Raw genomic sequence first — 22,934 nt, 5'->3', positions numbered from 1 at the left:
CTAAGCGGAGGCAGGCGGGGGCTGCTGACAAATTGACTGATCTAAAAAGTACGGCAGGACTGAAAGGGTGAAATGCCCGTCCTTGTGGACCTGACTGTCCAGGCAGTAGTGCTTGGCAAACGTGTGCAGGGGCGCCCACACCGCTGCCTAACAGATATCAAGGCCTGGAATATCACAAGCCAATGCTGTGGTCACAGCTTTTCCCCAGGTAGAATGGGCCCATAAACCCTCAAAAGGTTGCTTTTTAACCAGGGCGTAGCAGATCTTAACACAGTAAATGATTCAGCACGAAATGGTCAGTTTATGAGTTGCTGACCTTTTTTATCTCCGACATGGTCCACGAAGAGTTGGCTGTCCCACACAGAACTTTTTTGTGCGGTCAAGGTAGAACAACAACTGTCTTTTTGGGTCCAGGCAGTGAAGCCGTTCCTCCTCTTTAGAGGGATGTGGAGGAACGTAAAAGTGGGCAGGGTGACAGATTGTCCCAATGAAATGGGTTCACCACCTTAGGTAAGAAAGAGGCCTGGGTGCGAATCACCACCTTGTCTGGGAATACCATAAAATAGGGCAGGTTGGATGATAAAGTCTGCAGGTAACTCACCCTCCGGGGAGATGTTATTGCCACTACAAAGGCTGTCTTGATGGTACACAGCCGGAGGGGACAATTGTGCAACTAATGAGGAAAAGGAGAACCCAGTTCAGATTCCTCCGAGGCATGATGAAGAGCGAAGGGGGAAACATATGTACAAGCCCTTTCAGAAACCTATTTACAATAGGGGACTTAAATAAAGAGGGTTGGTCAGGCAACTGCAGGAAGGTGGACAGAGCAGAAAGATAACCCTTGAGAGTACCCAGAGCTGAGCCCTGCTTGGCAAGGGTAAGAATAAAGAATAGAATGTAAGAAAGAGAGGAAAAAAGAGGGTCAATAGACTTTTCAGTACAATATTTTTCTAAGGACTGCTGTGCTGCTCTACAAGATGGACTACTACTCTACTGCTGGAGTGAAAGGACTGGACCTGCACCTTGAACCCTGTACCACCACAGTGACTCCAAGGGTTAGTTGGCTGGTCTCCTGATCAGAGCCTCAGGTACAGAAAGGCTCCACCTACATTGAACCCAGCACCTGGACTCAATCTGCTATGAGTCTTGCCCCGAAAGTGGTGCGACCTCAGTCCTGGACCCTAGGAAGTGGGCCTGAAGGTTCTCTGCCAGTCGAGCTATGCTCATATAAGCAGAACAGATGCAGCGCAAAGCATCTCCGCAGCTGCATCGAAATTGCTGCAGTGCGACGCATTCTCAACACAAGACCTCGCAATACAACCTGCAGTTTCCTTGGAACTGCTGCTGCGCAATACATCCTTGATGTGGGCTTTCACATTGCAAGTCCCTCGTCGAATGCATCCAATGACGACACAGGACTTCGCATCGCCGCCCCATAGCTTCTTCGGAACAGCCGCTGCTGGACGCATCCTCGACGCAGGATCTTGCAACGCTTCACAAAGCAAGATGTAAGGTGCTTTGTTCTTATGGGCCTCACTTAGTCCCTGTATCCAGACCATGCTCCAACGCAGTCAGCCTCAACTTGTGACTTTGTCATAGTCTGGCACAACCATATTACCATAGTTGGCTCTTTGTGCTTTTCGGCAATATTTCCACTTAAATCTGCTTATCTCCGGTACTACTGATTGGAGTTTTGTCATTTTGATCTCAAGTAGTTTATTACATTTTACTCTATTATTCTAAATTGGTGTGAGATTTTTTATGTGTTGTGTTTCCACTTTATTACTGTTTGAAGTGCTGTATAAATACTTTACACATTGCCTTTAATTTAAGTCTGACTGCTTTTGTGCCAAGCTACCAAAGGGTAAGAACAAGTTAATTAAGGGTTTGCTTGTGTTTCACTTTGACAAGAGTTTTGGTGCAGTCTGAGTAGGATTTCACCCGCTCAACAGTAACCCAATTTCCAACAGTCACCATCTAGGATGTTCTCTCAGCCGAGCTGGGGCATAACTTGTATTCAAACTAAAGAGATCTTACAAAAACATTAATACAAATTATTACGTTTCAGATTTATTCGTCAGGCTTATGTTACTATACCTGTGCCATTTTGAACCTATTCATCCTGATGCTTGTCTTAGTTGTGACACTGTATGAGAAGTTTTCTGTATGGTACAAGAAGTTGTCGCAAGGTGTAAGACCTTTAGTTGAAGGTCTGTAAACAACTATGTGAGATGACTGGCAACATCCAACCCATCCACCCAGAGGTCCAACTGTTGGGTCTCAATGTGTTGGTCTTTCTTAGAAGGGTCTTCTGATGTTACTCTGGTAGCATAGCCAAGAGACAGGTAGCTATGGCTTGGGTTTATGGTCAACTGTCCAAGTATTCTGACTATGAGAGCTGGTATGCATGAATGGTATACCTGAGTGACAAGGGATAGAGCTGTGGTTCTTGGACTGTAGGGTCGGGATTGTGGTTCCCTCCCCTCACTGCCCCAGGGACGCTCATATAATAACTTAGAAAATGAACCTCAAATCCACTCAAGGTTTGCTGTTTGAGTTATTATTGCATAGACAATGTAGCAATAACATTATTGTAGGCTGACATTGTTTAGCTGGCTGAAAACAAATTAATATATATTGGGATGGTATGGCTGTAAATCCAATAATGCAAGTATTAAACCATATACGGCTGTTGAGTAAGCTACATGAACCTGCATTCAATACTCTTGTGCACGATTCCCTGTACTATTTTCCTATACAACGTGTAATGTAATAACAGCACTACCCTACCAATCGTTGTAGAAAATGCATCTGTTCTTGAATTAGAAGATGATAAAATATGGTTTAAAGAAATAACGGTAAACCTGTATGTGTATGAAGAATCTTAATGTGCTCTAATTGTTTCTATAGTTAGACCTTGGACATCTGGTCTGACTTTATGACTTACAAGTTGAAGTCATCTATTTCCAGTTCTTAACCCACTGGAGGAGTGACTAAATTATTTGGTGTTTTTTTGTAACTAGGTCCACTGTCTAAATACCTTTCTTCCTTTTTTTTCTAGGTGGTGAATTAGATTGTTTCTTAATTAATATTTCATGTTAAGGTCTGTCTTATGAATGATCTCTTGTATTTTGCTTCTAAAAAGTGAAGGTTTTTAAAAAGTATTATACCTTTCCTAGGCTCTCTGCCACCAGACTATATGCATACTGATACATTTAACACATTTACATTGAAACAACTGAAAATAGGTCTACAGTTTATTATGCTTCACTCACACTTTTAGAGTGAACTGATGCTCAATGGCTATTGTCCTGTCAATGGCATCTAATGAGTTCAGAAAATGTAAGTAATATCTTGTCTGGCTTGCGTGCTCCTTAGTGACATCTGGCCACGCTGGTAGTTTGGCTTAGGTAACTGTTGCAGTGCCATAAGGCACTCTAAGGAGTTGCCTCCTCCATGTTTCACTGTGTTTTTTCATCTGTATCTGGCACCACATCCACAATGCTCTAATAGCTAGATGCTGCTTACCAGGTTCTTACAGGACGCCACGAAACTTGGATTATGCCACTAAATCATTTCAGGTTTTGGAGGGTAGCTATAACACTTACTCCCAGCTGCTGCCTATCACTCAGTGTACTTGAGATTCAAGAAAGCAGTTAAGACCTGTCCGTTCCACAGTGCAGGAATATTTCTCTCTTTGTCATGCTACTGGCCTTTGGCTATATCAGTTTTCCTACTAGGAAATGGTTCCACTGAAAAACAAGGGACTATGTCACATCTGTAAATTACACTCGGTCATCACAATTTCAATTATTTATTTCTTTGTACACAGAGAGCAAACATTTTCTTCTAATTTATCTTCAGCGCAGTGAACATTTTAAATGTTGTACTCAAGACCCTAGTGTGATTCATAACATAAGATGTCTGCTTAACTGCTTTTTTGAGTTTACATATTGGCATGGCTGTCTTGCATTAGAGTGGATCATGACAGCTTTCGCTATGGCCCACCCTTCTTGTCACTATGTCATGCAGCTCAATTTGCATTATAATTATAGGATAGTTTCTGTCTATAGTGTAATATAGTCTGTGCACACCCTGTGGATAGTTCAGAGGCTTGCTTGTATATATTAAGCTTCCCAAATCAATAACCAAACAACTGCTTATTGATTGGGAAGCTTAATTTTCAATTGTTTGCCATGATCATGCCTTTCCTTTCGGGTTTCCAGAGTGCACCCCACTGATTCTACCCAACTTCTTTCTCTGTTGTACTATATTTGGAACGTGAACATTTCGCATCTATAAGCTAGACAGTAGGAAGGGAGCACACTCACATTTTGGAGCTCTGCCGACTTATTTTTTAAAGACAAACAAGCTTTTCGCTCTCTTTCCAGTGCATCTTTCATGGTTGCCAAGGCTCTGTGCCTTTCCTCCTCCAGGTTCTCATGCTGCAGCTGGAGTGCCTCCCTCTTCTCAACTTCGAACTTTCTCTGCTCCCGGATGAGGGAGCTTTGGACCTGGGAACAAACAGAGTGAGTCACTTCATTTAAGAGAAAAAAAGGGACAAAAGTGAAGTTAAAAACAGTAAAACATGATCACAGAAGGCGGTAGAAAGGGCAGGGCTCATGCTTTTCGGTATCTGTGTGAAAAATCTATTCAATGATAATCTGATTAACATGCTAAATACTGCTTTATCAATTCTAGGATCATTAATATTATTATTTTAAATAAGATCCACTTAAAAAAAACTGCATACAATATATATGACTTAATAAGCATTCATGGCAAAAGGTATTGCCCGCCTGGGGGACTTTCATGTAGTTTGTGAATCCATTTTAATTCCAAACACGGCAAAATAATTTGTTATGAAAGCTAATTGGATATTAAATAGTGAATATTAAATATTATCCATCTTTGAAAATGACCTCAAACATACTATATATACCTGAATACAAATGCGTCCCTTCCTTGCTAGAGATAGTTCTTTAAAGTATAGTCAAATACTCAATGTAAAATAAAGTACATATACAAATGCCTTTTGTGAGCTTTGCAGTTAGCTTCATGTAAAACGTCACATAACCTATGCTCTATGTGCCAAAGTACCTAAATTGTGCTGTTACAATAGTCCCAACCCTGTAGTGCCTAATGAGTAAAATTATAAGTGAGGGGCCCAAGGTTTCGCTCAGAAGCCCATGGCCAAGGTTACTGAATGTCACCATACCGAATATTAAAGCTATCAAGTCTTGATTCTACGTTGTACCTCTTTAATCCACCACTAAACACTCCTTGCCCCTTTATCTCTCACTTAAAGGTTCTTTTTCTTCCCCGCTTTCTCCAGTTGTCATGTTTCTTCCTTCTTTCTCTTCTCCTATGTTCCCCCCTGTGTGTTTTTATCGGTTATACTATGGGTCAAAGTAAAATGATGAAAAATATGAGTGCAGGTTCCATAAATAAATATTGCTGAGTCTCATCTGCAACCTCCAGCTCTAAGTTCTTCATCCCAGTAATTTTCGCACCTGAATGTAGATGTTGTCCAAGTCTAGGAAACACATTAAATCCAACATTTGGAGATTTGGCACAAAATCCATCAACCTTACCATCTGGACACATTGTTTGAAAATGGCTTGGCTTAGTTCTCCTTGGAATATGTTTTTCGGAAGTGGCAGATATTTGATTCATGGTCCTAGTTGAAAAGATATGGCAATACGTCTTGAAGTGTAATATGATTTCAGCAGCCCTAGAACATTGTGATCTAATATGACTGTTGACCATTTTGACACATAATAGGCAAATCTCTTCCTGACTCAGCCGAAGGTGGGTGGAAAAGGAGTTAATGGAAGAACAGATTGCAAGTCAAGCTTCCCTCTGCTATACTTCTTTGAAGGGCAGTCCACCTTTTCTGGACTAATACTGACCAAATCCTTCATGCCACTTGTGGCTTTAAGGTTGCATGTAGATGTTAGTTGGATGTTTTTGAAGGATAGCTGAAGGGATTAAGAGAATTCAAAGGTTTTCTTGGAGAAATAAAAAACATTGCTTGCATATCCACTATGGAATCTTAACACTTCAGAAAAGCTTGTCTGTGCATTATCTGGTCGTTAATCATGGCTGACAAGTCTGAATCAGCAACCCTCTTTCGAAACATATTTCAAAACTGCAGCTCTGACTCCTTTAGTTGTGCGGTAAGCAGCAATGGTGATGTTTCTCCCTGTGCCTTCATTCGCTTGTCTGGCGGTACTGCAGCTACAGACATTGATTCACAAAATTATGTCGAACAGATGAAGCAACCAAATAATCCTATTTAGACATAACTATAGATACAGAAGGGAAAATCTCTTCTCTACATGTTACTTATTCTCAATGGAAGGGTCTTTCCAAAAAGAAAAACACTTTGTTCAACCTGATCTTGAAAAAATAAATATATGTTATTACATTTAAGATGTTGGATGACCATGGGCTACTTCACTATAATTTTAGAAGAGTCTAGGAAGCTGGCTCTTTATATAGCGGACCAAAACGAGGTACATTGTGTAAAGAGTCCAGGCAAACCCTAATTGGTTAACAAAGGCACAAATGATATCCCAAATGCTCTCTTTTGTGCTAGTGTGGGCGAGCTTTTAGGCTTATCAGAGGGTAGTGCTAAGCATTTTTTGTACTCACTGAGGCAATAAATGAGATACATACTCTGGAATAAATCCAAGACCAATTTTAAAATAGTCACATTTTTATATAGATTTTGATACCAAGAACATTGTTATCAAGTAAGCAATTTTGGAGTTGTGAATTTTTACAGGCAAGTAAAAGAGTTCAATATCATGTGTCTTTAGGCAGCAATGCGTCCCTATGGGAGAAGAGGCATATGTGGCACACAAATATTTGCAATCTGTTTGAGGGGGAAGGGGGTGTCTCCATTAGGACTTAAGGTCGTAGGAGCCAAGCTCCAAAGTACTACCAGCAGTTACTTGTGACCTGTCCTGGGGCATCTGGGTGCAGATGTACCGGTCGGGTTGGTAGCTGTGCGCGCTACACCGGTGGAAAGAATGGGGGCCACCTAGAAACAGGCTGAAGAAGGGGACTTAGGGACAAGTCCGGGAGCTCCCAACAGAGTACTGGGATCATAATGGTCCTGGGGACAACGAGGCACAGCTGATTTGTAGGTACTTGGGTTGGGGCACTTGGGTGCAGAGTGAAAAGGTCGGCTGGGTTCTGTGCATCCTAGAGCCTTGCAGCTGTCAGTCTCATCAGTTGAGGGTGCAAAATCAGGAAAGCTCGGCCACTCAGGCGATAGGTCTCTTTGATGCGCCGTCCCCTGACCTTCACAGTCTGTGTTTGTTGCACCCATGTTAAAGGTTGCGCAAGGCGCTTGTAAAAAAGGAGCATATTTACAAGCCAAATTAAACTATAAGCACTATCTCTGTACCAGCATTGAATCCAAGCATGAGAAACACTTTAAAAAGAGGTGTACCCTGTAAGCTAAAAGATACAAACTGTGTGCACACAGCTAATATTATGGAAAAAGATGAAAATATAATTCCTTAATTCACATACACACTCAGTGTGTTCCTTGTCAAAAAACTTAAAGCCAGACATTTCAACCAAAAAACCTTTAGAATGGTAAATCGTTTTAGACACAGAGAGTGAGATGAGACACACACACAAACAGACAGATGGTGTAGGCAGAGATTGAGATTATTATTATGACTATTTAAAATTTTATATAGCGCGCAGTTACCCTAGGGCATCCCAGCGCTTAACAGGACACCAAGAGATAAAAACAGTCAGTCAGGTGCAATCAAACAGGGAACAGATGTGTTTTCAGACATTTGCGAAAGCGCAAAGTGCAGGTCTCAGCGCGCAGTTTTAAAGGTAGGGAGTTCCAAAGCGTCGCTGTGTTCACCGAGAATCTTCTCCCGCCCGTGCGTGCCCTCTTTACTCTGGGGACTAGGAGGAGATGTTTCTGGTCAGAACTCAACGTTCTGCTCGCTTTGTATGGCACTGCTAGATTTCTCAAAATAGGGGGTCCTGTCCCCTGGAGAATTTTGTGGGCTGTACAGAGTGCCTTAAATTTTACTCTTTCCCGCACTGGCAGCCAGTGCAATGCCTTTAAGGCAGGTCTAGCTGACTCGGTTCTGGGAGTGCCCATGAGCAGTCTGGCCGCCGCATTTTGGACCTGCTGTAGTTTGTTAAAGGTGGATTCAGGGGCACCCAGAAAGAGGGCATTGCTATAATCGAGTTGCGATGTTATCAGCCCCTGAATCAACAACTTCCTAGATGGAAAAGGAAGAAGAGGGAAACTCCTGCCGTTTTTTCAGCTTGGGTCCTGAACGAAAGATCTTGTTCCAACCAGACCCCCAAGCTCTTAATCTCCTCTTTCATGCTGGGGAGATTGCCCATACAACTAGGCCAGCTGGTCAATGTGAGTGAGGGGGCTTTATTCCCTAGCAGCATTATCTCTGTCTTAGAGCCATTCAGCTTGAGAGCTGATTCGTCCATCCAGGTGTGGACTTCCGACAGGCATGAGTACAGCAAATCGGGATTCTCTACCAGTTGTGAAAGGGCGACCACTAACTGAGTATCATCAGCATAGCTGATGATCTTGATGTTATAAGGGGCCACCACATCCTCCAGGGGGGCCATATATACATTAAACAATGTAGGGCTAAGGGAGGAGCCCTGTGGCACCCCCCACTGGAGGGGGATAGATGTAGTCCGATTGCTGCATTCCCAAACCTGATATGAGCCACCGTCAAGAAATGACCTAAGCCACTTCAAGGCGGCCCCTGCCACACCCACCTCTGACAGTCGCTGAATCAGCACCTGATGATTAACGGTGTCAAACGCCGCACTAAGGTCCAGGAGGATCACTGCCACTGATCCTCTTGAGTCCATAATGCGTCTAGATTCTTCTACGGCTGCCAGGAGGGCAGTGTCAGTGCCCTGGCCTGGACGGAATCCGGTCTGCGAGTCTCGGAGCAGTCCATTCGACTCCAAGAAGCCTGACAATTGATAATTCGCTAGCCTCTCAGCAATTTTGCCGAGGCCTGGCAGCAGAGATATGGGCCTAAAATTTGCCAATTCCGCCGTGTCCAAGTTAGGCTTTTTTAACAGTGCCTTGACCACTGCTATTTTCCAGCTTGGTGGCACCAAGCCCTGGGAAAAAGAAGCGTTCATCAAATCAGTGATAGGAGTCACGATGGATGATGCTACTTGCTTTAAAAATTTCATAGGGACCGGATCCATAGGGGAGCCACTTTTCATAGATCTAAGGACTTTCAGTACTTCGGCCTCTGAAACTGGGCCGAAAGTATCTAGGAAGGTAAATAGCTCTCTAGGCTGGGTTAAGGAGTTCTTTTCCTGAGTCTGCTGAGGTCGTATAGTCTGAGGCAGGGAACTAAGTATCTTTTCTATTTTTGTGTGAAAGAAGTCTGCCAGCTCCTTACACTTCTGTTTGTCATGTGTAGCCACAGGTTCGGGAACTTTAAGGAGTTCTTGCACCACTTTGAAAGTTTCCCTGGATGAGTTTGAGGCCGATCTTATGCGCTCCTCAAAAAATTGGGCTTTTGCCAGCCGGAGGGCAGCTTTATAACCCCTCATAGCTACACGATATTCCTCTTGCCTATTTGCCTCTAATTTCTTTCTCCATAACCTCTCCAACTTTTTACATCCTTTCTTAAGCAAGCGAAGCTCGGCAGTAGACCATGGAGCGGAACCGATTCTTTTCTCCCTCTTTTGTACTCTCTTATTGGGGATGAGGGCATCCAGCGAGGCGGTCAACCATTGGTTAAAATTCGCATCTCCTTTAATCCGGTCTGACTCGGGCGATGATCGATATTCTGGACCAGGCTCTGTCCACCAGGAAAACCTGATGGGCAGGTGTTGGGGGTAACTCGACTTGCTATTCAGTCGAAACCAAAAAGTGGTCACAGCACGGGAGAGGATATGCTGGCCTGGCCATGAGAAGGGGGATATTAGAAAACATTGGGTCTAATAAGTGACCCTTATCATGCGTGGCTCCTGCATTAATTAAAGGCAGCTCACATACTTTCAGGTCACCTTGAAGGTCTCCGGCTATTAAGTCTGTGGTATCATTAAAATGGAGATTAAGATCTCCCAGCACGATAAAATTAGTTGTTGATGAGGCCAGCGTCGTCACAGTTTCCATTACGGAACTTACGAAGTTGCTCAGGCAGCCTGGGGGCCGGTAAATCAGTAAGCCTGACAGTGCCACTGTGGGAGATATCTGTAGGGAGAAATGGCAGCTCTCACAGTCAGCAACTAAGCCCTTCTGGGCCCAACATACGTAAGTCTCTCTATATAGGATAGCAATGCCACCCCTACGCCCTTCAGGTCTGTCCAGATGAAACAGCAGAAAGCCAGGCGGGAGGGCTTGGACGATGCCGGAACTGGCAGTTATCCAGGTTTCCGATAGGAACAGGATATCTAAGTCCTGATCTTGTATAAGGAGATTGACTTCAACTGAATGCCTCGGGAGAGATCTGCAGTTCAGCAAACCCAACAGCAAGGTATTCTTACCTTTCTGCTGAGGAGCCAGCTGGTCCACCCTGCCGAGTGGTGGTAAAAGCAGTCCATTGTCTACCGGGTTGCGGTCCACGGGATAAAGGTAGCGCAAAGCGATGAGCTCCTCCCGGGAGTTCGTAAGTCTGGATGCCAAATTATTGAGCATAGTACCAGGCCCCAGGCCCGACTGAGCCCGGACAGGCCCAGACGGGCAGGACTCTGGCTGGACTCCGGCGTGAGTCCGGCAGTCCCGCTGCGCGTCTCCGCTGCACGTCGTCATTGGGAGGTTTAAATAGGGGCGTGTAATCCGGCGTAAAGACTAGGGCGCTGACCGAAATGGCGCCGCGGTAAATCCCTGCCTCACCCAAGATGGTTGCAAAGGAGAAAAGGTGTGTTGCAGACCTAAGTGACCCGCTCAAAATAGCGGTGAGTTTCCAAAATTAGAGTGCGGGTGAGCGCTATATGTAAAGAAAATAAAAATGCAGTTTTAAAAGATTAACAACAATTTTTAAAAAGCGCGTCTAACGCTGTCTATTTGCACCGCAAGCGAGTCTTCACAGCTCCGTGCTGCGTTTGTAGTAGTACCTTGTCCAGGGCTGGCCAGGCAGGTATGCTCGTCTTAAATAGGGAAGATGACACACACATACAAACAGAGAGATGGTGGAAGGAGAGAGTGAGATGAGGCATACAAAGAGGGAGATGGTGCAGGCAGAGAGTGATATGAGACACACAAAGAGAGATGTGAACTAGTGTTTATATTGTTTAGTTAATGTAATTGCTATGTGCTATGTTAGTAGTGGTCTATAATATGTCATATTTTTCTTTTCAACAGATTGTAAATATCTCCAAAGTCATAATAGATTATGCCTACCAAGAACCACAAACAAAGAGTTTATAAGCAAACGTTATCAATCAAGATTCATCCAGAAGACAATCTTCAGAGAAAAGAAAAAATGCTCCTGGTAATGCACCTGTGCTTCCTGTTTTTTTGCAGGATAACTTGAATAGACTCTTGTGCAAAGGTTATTAGTTTCGGGCAACAAATGCATTGCATCATGAAATTCTTAAGTTCAGGTTGGATATTTGCAACCATTGATGCTTGCATTGGTGGTGCTGTTGCTTTAGAAGAAGTGCTGGGAGCAGAGCCCTGCTCCTCTGATGATCTTTTTATTACAGCTTTACTCCAATTGTTTGGGTGTATATTCCTAGTTCCAAAGCTGTACTGTTTCTGTGGATTCCCTCTGGAAAGTACTGTGTGACAATTTTTACATGTGACAAAAAGGCGCATTTACCCTTTTCTCTCTTTCTGTTTTTTTTAATTTCCGTACTATGGACTCTCTCTGTGTTCTAGGGGTTTCAGGAACAAACTCTTCTGAAGATGAAGTAGAAGAATGAACTTTTTACACAAAACAATTGTTGCATCTGTGGTTCCTGTTCTTCTGCAAAATTACAATGGACTGTTGTCCGAAGGCTACTAATTTATTGCAATGTATGCATTGCATCATTACATTTTTCAGTTTTGGCTGAATGTTCGCCACCATTGAAGATGGCATTGGTGGTACTCCAGTTCTTGCTGTAGATGTACTAGGAGAAGAGTCCTGCTCCTGAGATCTTTGCACCACAGCTCTACTTCAATTGTTGGGGTGTATATTTTTTACATGGCGTTCCATGCTGTGGGTTCTGAATGAATATTTCTTATTAGGATTTCCTTTAGATAACACTGTGTCACAGATCTTCCAGATGACCAGTGGTGCATTTACTTTCTTCTGATGTTCTGGAAAGCTGAAAAACTTCCAGACTAAGTACTCCTTCTTCTTACTTGGGTGAGGATCCTCTTCAACAAAGTCTTCATTAGAAGAATGGTCAGACTCTGGATGTTCAGCCATTTTGAAGTATTTTTCTGTAGCTAGGAGCTGTAGAAAAAAAGGTGTTGCTTCTTTGAAAGCCAAAGAAGAATGATGAACATGGGAGGGGTCTTTTAACAATTGGAGTAGGAAGTATTATAAACCAATTAAATCTTTTGTTTTAAGGTCACATGGTTGGACACAGGCTTACGGAGCGCTTACGGAGCGTTTACGGAGCGCTTACGTAAGCTTAAGTTGCGTTTACGTTTTATTTACGGAGTGCTTACGTCATCTTATGATGTGCTTACGTGGTACGCACCCTCGTGAGATTTATAATTGTTTAAATAAAGTTATATATGTTGTTTAAAAGTTTAAAATAAACATGTTCTTTATTATCCCAGTTAATATGTTCCTTTATATTGTACAATGAATATGTAGATAATAATGATTTAGCACCCTCGTGAGATTTATAGTTGTTTAAATAAAGTTATATATGTTGTTTAAAAGTTTAAAATAAACAGGTTCTTTATTATCCCAGGTAATGTGTTCCTTTATATTGTTCAATGAATACGTAGATATAACAATTTAAAGTATATACAACTTTCGGAGGTAAATAATGAATTCCTGTGTACATTTATATTTGTGCATGTACATTTGTGCCATGTGGCACACATACATGCCCTAAAACCATGTATGTGTGTGACATGGCACACAAATCAGAATCAAGGGTGCTACAGGGTGTCAAAGTGACAACCTGTCTCCCTTGACAATTAAGTAATTTTACTGATTCGGTATTTACTGATTCGGTAATTGCCATTGATTCCTATTGGTCTCAAGATTTATAGTAATCAATGGCAATTACCAAATCGGTAAATACAGATTCGGTAAAATGACTGAATTATACAGAATCGGTAATTTCAAAAGAGAAATCACCTACATCCGAATTACCTACTCTTGAATATTGAAGTGGTATGATTTGGTATTTATGAGTAGGTAAATCGAGATTACGTACATCTGGCCTATTGAGTTGTAACATATTTATATACATATGTTACATTTCAGTGCTTTGGAAGTAGCACAGTATAATATAGGTAAACACCTTATAGCTTTATGCTGTACCACATCCTTATAGTTTTGCCTTTGACATTCAGTATGACAAACTTTTACATACAAACATAGAATTTTTTTTTAACCAGTAGAGGTAGTTGTAAAAAGAACTGTTTGGTACGCACCCTTGCGAGATTTGTAATTGCTTAAATAAAGTTATATATGTTGTTTAAAAGTTGCTTAAATAAAGTTATATATGTTGTTTACAAGTTTAAAATAAACATGTTCTTTATTATCCCAGATGTGTACTTTTATATTGTACAATGAATATGTAGATATAACGATAAAACTTTCTGGGGTAAATAATGAATTCCTATGTACATGCACATCTGTGCATGTACATTTGTGCCATGTGGCACACATACATGTCGTAAGACCATATAGGTGTGTGACATGGCACACAAGTCAGAATCAGGGGTGCAACAGGCTGTCAAAGTGACAACCTGTCTCCCTTGACAATTCAGTAATTTTACCGATTCTGTATTTACTCATTCGGTAATTGCCATTGATTCCGATTGGTCTCAAGGCCCATAGGAATCAATGGCAATTACCGATTCGGTAAAATGACTGAATTATACAGATTCAATAATTTCAAAAGAGAAATTACCTACATCCCATTTATCTACTCTTAAATATTGAAGTGGTATGATTTGGGGCCCAATGTAGGTAGGCATTTACCGGTAGGTAATGGCTGAATGCCTTTTCCTATGTAGAAGGTATTTATTTACAGATTTGGTATTTTTACCGATTCTGTATTTACCGAATGGGTAAAATTACCGAATTGGTAAATACAGACTCGGTAAAAATACCAAATCTGTAAATTCTAATGTAGGTAGCACTGTTGACAGTGCTAGAGGCGTCTAAGAATGTGTTATTTACCACACAATACAATTGGGTGGTAAATAAGGAATTCCTGTGTACATGCACATCTGTGCATGTACACCTGTGCCATGTGGCACACATACATGCACTAAGGGCATGTATGTGTGTCACATTGCACACAAGCCAAAAACATGGGTGCTACAGGGTGTCAAAGTGACACCCTGTTCCCTCTGGCAGAATTCGGTAATTACTGAATCAATGTTTGCCATTTATTCCTATGGGCTTCAAGGTCCATAGGAATCAATGGCAAATACAGATTCGGTAATTATCGAATCGATAATTACCGAATTTTACTGAATCAGAAATGAATTCGGTAAAAATACCTACATCCCCATTGCCAGTTCTTAAATACCGAATCGGTATGATTTGGTATTGAAGAAGTGGTAATCTGGGATTACCTATATCGGGCCCTCAGTATTTATGAGTAGGTAAATCGAGATTACGTACATCTGGTCCATTGATTTGTAACATATTTATATCCATATGTTACATTTCAGTGCTTTGGAAGTAGTACACTATACTATAGGTAAACACCTTATAGGTTTATGCTGTACCACATCCTTATAGTTTTGCAATTTGACATTCACTATGACAAACTTTTACATACAAACATAGAAATTTAGTTCTTTCTTTAACCACTAGAGGTAGTTCTAAAAAGAACTGTTTTTTGGGGGGTTTTGTTTTGCTTGGAAAACGTGGAAAAATGAACTTTTTACACAAAATAATTGTTCAACAGGAACAAACAATGAAATTGAAAGAAAAAATTATTTGCTGAATCTGTGGTTCCTGTTCTTCTGTAAAATTATTTCAATGGACTGTTGTCCGAAGGCTACTAATTTACTGCAATGTATGCATTGTATCATTAATTTTTTCAGTTCTGGCTGTTCAGCCATTTGGAAATATTTTTCTGTAGCTAAGAGCTGTAGAAAAAAGGTGTTGCTTCTCTGAAAGCCAAAGAAGAATGATGAACTTGGGAGGGTTTTTCAACAATTGGAGTAGGAAGTATTATAAACCAATTAAATCTTTTGGTTTAGGGTCACATGGTTGGACTTAAGCTTACGGAGCGCTTATGTTGCGTTTACGGAGCGCTTATGTAAGCTTACGTTGCGTTTACGCTCTATTTACGGAGCGCTAACGTCATCTTACGATGCGTTTACGTAGTACGCACCCTCGCGAGATTTATAATTGCTTAAATAAAGTTATATATGGTCTTTAAAAGTTTAAATTAACATGTTCTTTATTATCCCAGATAATGTGTACCTTTACATTGTGCAATGAATACGTAGATATAACATTTAAAGTTTATAAAACTTTCGGGGGTAAGAGCTTGAAGTTTCACGGTGCGCGGACAGAGCTCTTAGGTTGCGTGCACGTGTGACCTACCCTCGCGAGATTTGTTACTACTTCAAAAAGTAATATACTGTTGTTAAAAGTTAAAAAAAAACATTTTCTACATTAAAGCAGATATTGTCTACCTTTAAAATCTACGTTGAAAACGTAGATATTATGTTTTAGAAATTTTAAAAAATGTGTTGCGGTAAGAGCTCAGAGCGTTCACGGAGCGCGGACCCTGTAATCATATTAAAAAAAAAAAAAAAAAAAAAATTATATATATATTATATTAAATATATATATTCACTGAAAAAAAACATAGGTTTCAAGCCTGACATAGTTACTTATTAGTATTTAAAAAACCTTGCAAATTCACCAAAAAAAACATAGGTTTCAGGTATATATAGTTAGGTATTAGCATTTAAAAAAACCTTGCAAATTCACTGAAAAAACCATAGGTTTCAGGTCATATATAATTAGGAATTAGCATTTAAAAAACCTTGCAAATTGACTGAAAAAACCATAGGTTTCAAGTCATATATAGTTAGGAATTAGCATTTAAAAAACCATTGAAATTGCTCCTATATAGTTAGTTGTACTAACTATATTTCGCGCACCCGCAATCCACTGCTGATGATGTCACATATTACATCATTCATGACATGGTCAATGACATCACTGATGACATCTCTGATGATATCATTTATGTGATAATACGATGCACCTCTTCACACTCTAATATAACCTTTGATACACCCAGTGTTAAACACAGACTACCATTCTTGAAACCATTGACACACCAATACCAGTTACTACATACGCACACACTGATTGTTAGGTCTATGCACACATCCAATCATTTACCCATAGAATCACTCATACATACAGTCACTCATCAATACAACACTATCATCTGCACTCAAACACCTAAACAGACACTCACACTCTGCCACTCATCCATGGAGTTACTCACACATCTAGTCAGTCATGCAAAGAAACAATCACACTTTCATTTCCTCAACTATACAGTTATACACACAACACCTTACTTATTCAAACATATACAAACACATGCTTACTTTGTTATACAATTACCTATACAAGTACACAATCATCCATACAGCCACTCGCACAATCAGTGGCTTTTATGTATAGTCATTTATGTATGCCAGCTACCCACACACACACTCAGTCTCCCATACAAATACTCGGGCAACCAATCAATAACACATATAGCCACTCATATAGCTACTGATCAACACATGCAGTAGCCTACACAACAACAGACATACTGATGCACACATTCAGACAGTTTAGTCACTAACCCATGCATTCAGCAAGACACATTTAATCACTCACTCATACATTCAGTCATGTACCTACTAAATCCTTCATCTAGACACTTATACATCCACTCATTTTTCAATATGTAAATCGTATTTATTTAAACTTTATAGAAACACACAGTCACTGGATGATGTCATCAGTGATGTCATCGGTGATGTCATCAGTGATGTCACTGACCATGTCATGAATGATGTAATATGTGACATCATCAGCAGTGGATTGCGGGTGCGCAAAATATAGTTAGTACAACTAACTATATAGGAGCAATTTCAATGGTTTTTTAAATGCTAATTCCTAACTATATTTGACCTGAAACCTATGTTTTTTTCAGTGAATATATATATATATATATTGTTGAAAATCAAGGATGTTGAATGGGTTACAGGTGATTGGCTTCTGGCCTTGGATGTATCATCCCTTTATACAAGCATTTCGCATGACGATGGTATCAAAGCGGTGGAGCATTATTTGTCCAGAAGGGGCTCTGATTTTCATGATCACAATGTAATGCTTCTGGACATGTTGAGATTTTGCCTTGTCAATAATGTATTTCTCTTTAATCAACAATTGTACCATCAGTTACAGGGCGTGGCAATGGGGGCCAGCTTCTCCCCGAGCTTCGCATGTTTGCACATGGGAGCTTGGGAGGAGCTGGTCCTGGGACACGAATACCGTCATAATATCCGCAACAATTTGGTTGCATGGTTTCGGTTTATTGACGACCTTTTGGTTATTTGGCGGGGAAGTAAAGAGGGTGCACTGAAGTTCATTGAAGATATCAATGACAATGAATTGAACTTAAAATTCACGGCAACATTAAGTCAGGACAGTGTAACCTTTCTTGATACTGAATTATACATAAGAGACGGCCAGTTGCAATCTAGGATTTTTCGAAAAGCCACTGCTGGAAACAGCATATTACACGCAGCCAGTGCACACCCTTCACACTTAATATCGAGCATCCCCCATGGGGAGATGCTACAATTAAGGCGCGTCTGCAGCAACCCTATTGATTTAAAAAGGGCACAAGATCAAAGCAGAACCCGCTTTTTGGAGCGAGGTTACTCGAGTCAACTCATACAGAGGGCCAAGGATAAATCTATGGTGTTTTCCCGGGAGGAACTACTTACTAAGAACAGTAGTAGGCAGGAAGATAAGTCAGGTAACACACCAGCTGATGCCCCAGTGGGCAACAACTGTTTTTGAATAATTACGGGCTATAATAGACAACACCAACAGATCCGCAAAATCCTTAATAAACAGTGGCCCTTGGTCACACATGATGCCATCCTTGGCAACAGTCTCCCTAAACAAGTCTCCCTTACACTCAGCAGGGCACCCTCGCTACGAGACCATTTGGTGGTAACCAATCCTGAACCTTATGTAAAATCTACCTGGTGGCAAGGGCTTCTACAGATGTAAGACCTGTAAAGCTTGCCTCCATGGACAGAATATGAAAACCTACAAGGATGGTTTCACCAACATTCAACACTCTATCACCCAGGTCTTAACATGTAAGACCGAATTCGCAGTGTACATTTTGGAATGCCCCTGTTCATTGAAATATTTGGGCAGCACTAAAAATGCTGTCCACATATGCATTCTCCAACACCTGCGGGCTATCACTAATGGTGACAACACCTGCCCAGAGGCTCGCCACTTTAGGGAATGCCACTGAAGTGATAATACTGACCTCAAATACTGGGTGATTGATTCGATCATGAGTAGCAAGAGAGGTGGAGACAGGGATGCCAGACTGAGAAAACTTGAGACTAAATATATTTTATTGCTCAATACTAAGTCACCAGTTGGCTTGAATGTCACGGAGGACTTGTACATGTGTCTGCCTTAAGTGGGTGATTCTGGATTGCTTTATAACTATACAGGGATCCCCCGCAACAGTTCTCAATGACAGGAATCACCCGGCTGGGAGATACTGTGTGAGAACCTAGTGGGGTTGAGACCTGTGTCGAAATGTATTTTGATCTGAATGTGCTGCTACCTATATGAATTCAATTTTAAATTGTAGTACACGTATATAATATTCGGACTGTGTTGGGTCCTAAATCCCAGTCAGTCTGCAATTGTTATTTGTAGTATTTATTCACTTCTTATTATTAAGCAGGTATATAGAAATCATTGAAGTCTTGATTGCTGAAGGGTTGTGGTGTTAACATCATGAATTACAGGGTGGCAGGCTGTATTCTAACACTCCCCCCGGTATTTGACATAGGGAGATATGCATCGTATGGGTATTTAACTCTGAATGTATTCTTTCCGAAGGGTGCTCAGTTTATTTATTCAGGTTCTTAAATATGTTTCTTAGTAGTGATGTAGATTTCTGATTGACACAACTGGACTGTGGCCAGATATTGCTATTTTGCACATATTGCGGAATTTGCACATTAAATTGCTATTTTGCACATTTTTGCAGAATTTGCACATTTGATTGCACTATTTGCATTATTTTGCACATCTATGAAATAAGCATTTGCACTTTATTATTGACACTACTATAACATTGTATTTGGAACCTAGATGAAAGGATTCGATATCCTGAGCTTATAGCAGTGGGACTCCTGGTATGTTCTTCTTATTAGGAGAATACAATATCAATGTTTACAACCTCCAGTACAAAATGTATTTTACCATGATCTTAACGAGGTTATTGCACCCCGGGATAATGAGCAATGTTTATATGTATATATATATTTATTATACTCTGTACTTAATTCCCGTTCTGGTATTTCACTGATATTTTTTCAATCAAGCAAAGTCATTCATTATTATAATGTAATTAGAAACTTCAACACAGTATGTTTTCTACGTCCTTGCTTAAGCACTTACACGTGATGTCAATTAAATCATCACTGGCACTTTAAAAGGTTGTGACCTGCTAAGTAACATTGTCATGTGAACAAGGCTCGTGGAGCCGAAACGTCATGGACTTTACCTGCACTAAATAAACGAAAACGAAACTTGACTGGTCCGTGTCCGAGCGCTGTTTACCCTGGCTGGCTGTAACTCCAGAGCGAGGAGGAAGCGACGGAATGGTGAATATATATATATATATATATATATATATATATATATATATATATATATATATATATATATATATATATCTAGAACGCCTCCAATGCAGTAAGACTTGTAAGACTTTTCACGTTCAACAAGTGGCTTTAGATGCCTTGTTGCCTAGGGAGAGTCCAACATGGCATGAACAGTTGATCACACTATTGTAGAAAGAGCATCTCAAGGCAGAATTTCATCTTTAGGAAAGTTAAGGATGTGTAACCTTTCCTCAGCTGAGGAAGCATTGTGCAGGAGCTTAAAAACAACTGAGAAATGGAAATTACTTAAAGGGCTTCTAGAACAAATGAAGACAAGGATCCTCAAGCTTGCTAATTCTTTTGTCAGATGTGTTTTCTACAGTAAAGGCAGTGTTGTAGGACACTAGGTCAATGTCGTGCAAACCCATGTGCTCACATTTTTAGCGCATCAGACAAAGAAAGTCTAATTTTAAATCCCTTGAGGAGCAAATCTCTAATAGGCTATGGGGATGAAAAAGTCCATGTCATCTCGGAGACATGGGACAGCTGCATTATTCAAGCAAAAAGTGTGTATTTCAGTTCTCAAAGAAAGCTTCAAGGCCCAGTAGCAGAATCAAAGCAATTTATTTTGTATTGCTGCGCTCTTGATTCCTTTCTAACAGCATGCATAACACAATGATTGTACTAAAGATGCCCACATATTCTGAAATTTGAAAAATTGCTTTCTAAAGAAGAACACACATTTCTAGATTGTAAACACCCGAAATTGGCATCATTGTACTTATTGTCTAAAGTGCATAAGAACAAAGAAACACCCCAGGACGCCCAATTGTATCTGCAGTAGGCAGTATGTTCGAAAATACGTCGAAATACATAGACTATTTTCTGAGAGGGTACGTCCAGTCATTACCATCCTATGTGCAGGACACAAGGCACTTTTTGAGAGTGATAAAAAACACAGTCTGGGACAACGACATGCTACTTATGACATTAGACGTCAGTAGTCTGTATACATGCATACCGCACACACTTGGTCTTGAAGCATGTGCCTACTACTTAAAAGACCGGCCAGTAGGTTTTTTGAAACACACAGAGATGCTACTTATCATGATATCTCAGTGCTTAAAAAACAACTTTTTCATTTTTGACCACAGGATGTACTGTCAGGCCCGGGGGACCGGGATGGGAACCTGCTTCGCCCCCAGCTACGCGGGTCTTTACCTGGGCTGGTGGGAGGAGCAGGTGGCCAAAAACATCAGAGCCTTTTCCCAACATGTGGTCCTTTGGGCCCGGTACATCGATGATATTTTCTGCATTTGGAGGGGTGACTGTTTGACAGCAGAAAACATTGTGAAAGAACTAAACACCAACAGTTTAAATCTCTCGTTTACCAGTACCATGAATAACGAATGCATTGAGTTTCTTGACATAATGGTAAGAGACACAGATGAACATCTAGAGAGTGAATTATTCAGAAAAAACACAGCAGGTAACAGCATCTTAAGTACTGTGAGCTGTCACCCAAGAAACCTGATCAATAGTATCCCGTACGGGGAACTATTGAGAGCCAAACGAAATTGTAGCTCAAATTCAACTTACCTAAAGGAGGTTGAAGTAATGCAGGAAAGATTCAGAGAGCGGGGATATTCGCAGAAAACAGTGAAAGCAGCATACACAAAAGTGAATAGAATCAACAGGGATGATCTGCTTGTTGAGAAGGTGTTAGCTGAGGAAAGTGAGCCCATAAGATTCATCACTACCTCTAACAATCAGGCTAAAGAGGTCAGAAAATGTTTGAGTACGTTTTGGCATGTGCTAGGTACGGATACAACCTTACTGAAATGTATTGATGAGTATCCCAGCATAACCTACAGAAGATGTCCAGCTTTGAAGGACATATTATGTAAAAGTAATCTACCAAGTGATAAAAAGAAAACATCTTTCCAAGGTTTCTTTAAATGCCTTTCTTGCAAGGCGTGCAAAACAAGCAGTAATTGCAAACAGATTAAGCTTTCGTGCAATCAAAAACCATTTGTCATCTCAAAACACTTAAGTTGTAAATCAGAATTTTGTGTTTATGCCTTGATATGCCCTTGCAAATTAGTGTACATTGGAAGCACCATCAAACCAGTGAACCTACGCGTACCCGAGCACATGCGAGCCATCACAAATAATGATAAACAGTATCCGATCGCTCCCCATTTCCAGAAACATCACAAGGGAAATGCAAATCTTCTACAATACTGTGCTCTAGATTTGATCCCAGAGTCTGAAAGAGGGGGAAATAGAGAACAAGAACTGCGTAGACTGGAGTCAAAATTAATTATAAAGTACGAAGCCATGCAGCCAGGAGGGAATAATAAAGATGAAGAATTAGCAGTCCACCTATGCTGATAATTGCACTGTGAAGGAGATATATAGAACCTTATGAAAAAAACTTTTGCCGTTGTGTTGCTTCTGATAGTATGTTATTACATGTTTTTAATAGGTAATGTACCTTTTTATTGATATGCACATCTATTCACTTGTAGGAGACAAGCACTTTGCCCTTTATGAAGAAATCCTGAGCTGTGTAAAGGAACGCTGAATGAAATTATTGGTTTCAGCCCACATGGGCAGAATTGTACAGAATATGTAAAAAACAATTATCATTGCCACAAAACCACACTTGGACATTATTGCCTGAACGCCCACTTGGGCGCAAACAACGGAGGACTGAAATCTAAAATAGGATTGTCCATTTAATACATAGAGTAAAGATTTGAGATTTTGAATTAGTTTAAATCTCGAATTGGGAGACTCCGAAATTGAATTAAGATCACCAATCTGCAATTTTCGTTTGTTTATCAAGCAT

General features: G+C 40.7%; 1 protein-coding gene across 1 annotated transcript in view; it reads right to left on the bottom strand.

The window, feature by feature from the left end:
* LOC147679750 (uncharacterized) overlaps positions 1-22,934 on the bottom strand; it is a 427,474-nt gene that overhangs the window by 141,625 nt on the left and 262,915 nt on the right. The window contains exon 19 of the mRNA XM_086942472.1: positions 4,332-4,514. Within this exon, the coding sequence (XP_086798598.1) occupies positions 4,332-4,514 (183 nt within the window). The remainder of the gene's footprint in view (positions 1-4,331; positions 4,515-22,934) is intronic.

Source organism: Lissotriton vulgaris, chromosome 11, assembly GCF_964263255.1.
Source record: "Lissotriton vulgaris chromosome 11, aLisVul1.2, whole genome shotgun sequence".
Lineage (NCBI taxonomy): Eukaryota > Metazoa > Chordata > Amphibia > Caudata > Salamandridae > Lissotriton > Lissotriton vulgaris.
This window is presented reverse-complemented; position numbering and strand designations above follow the sequence as displayed.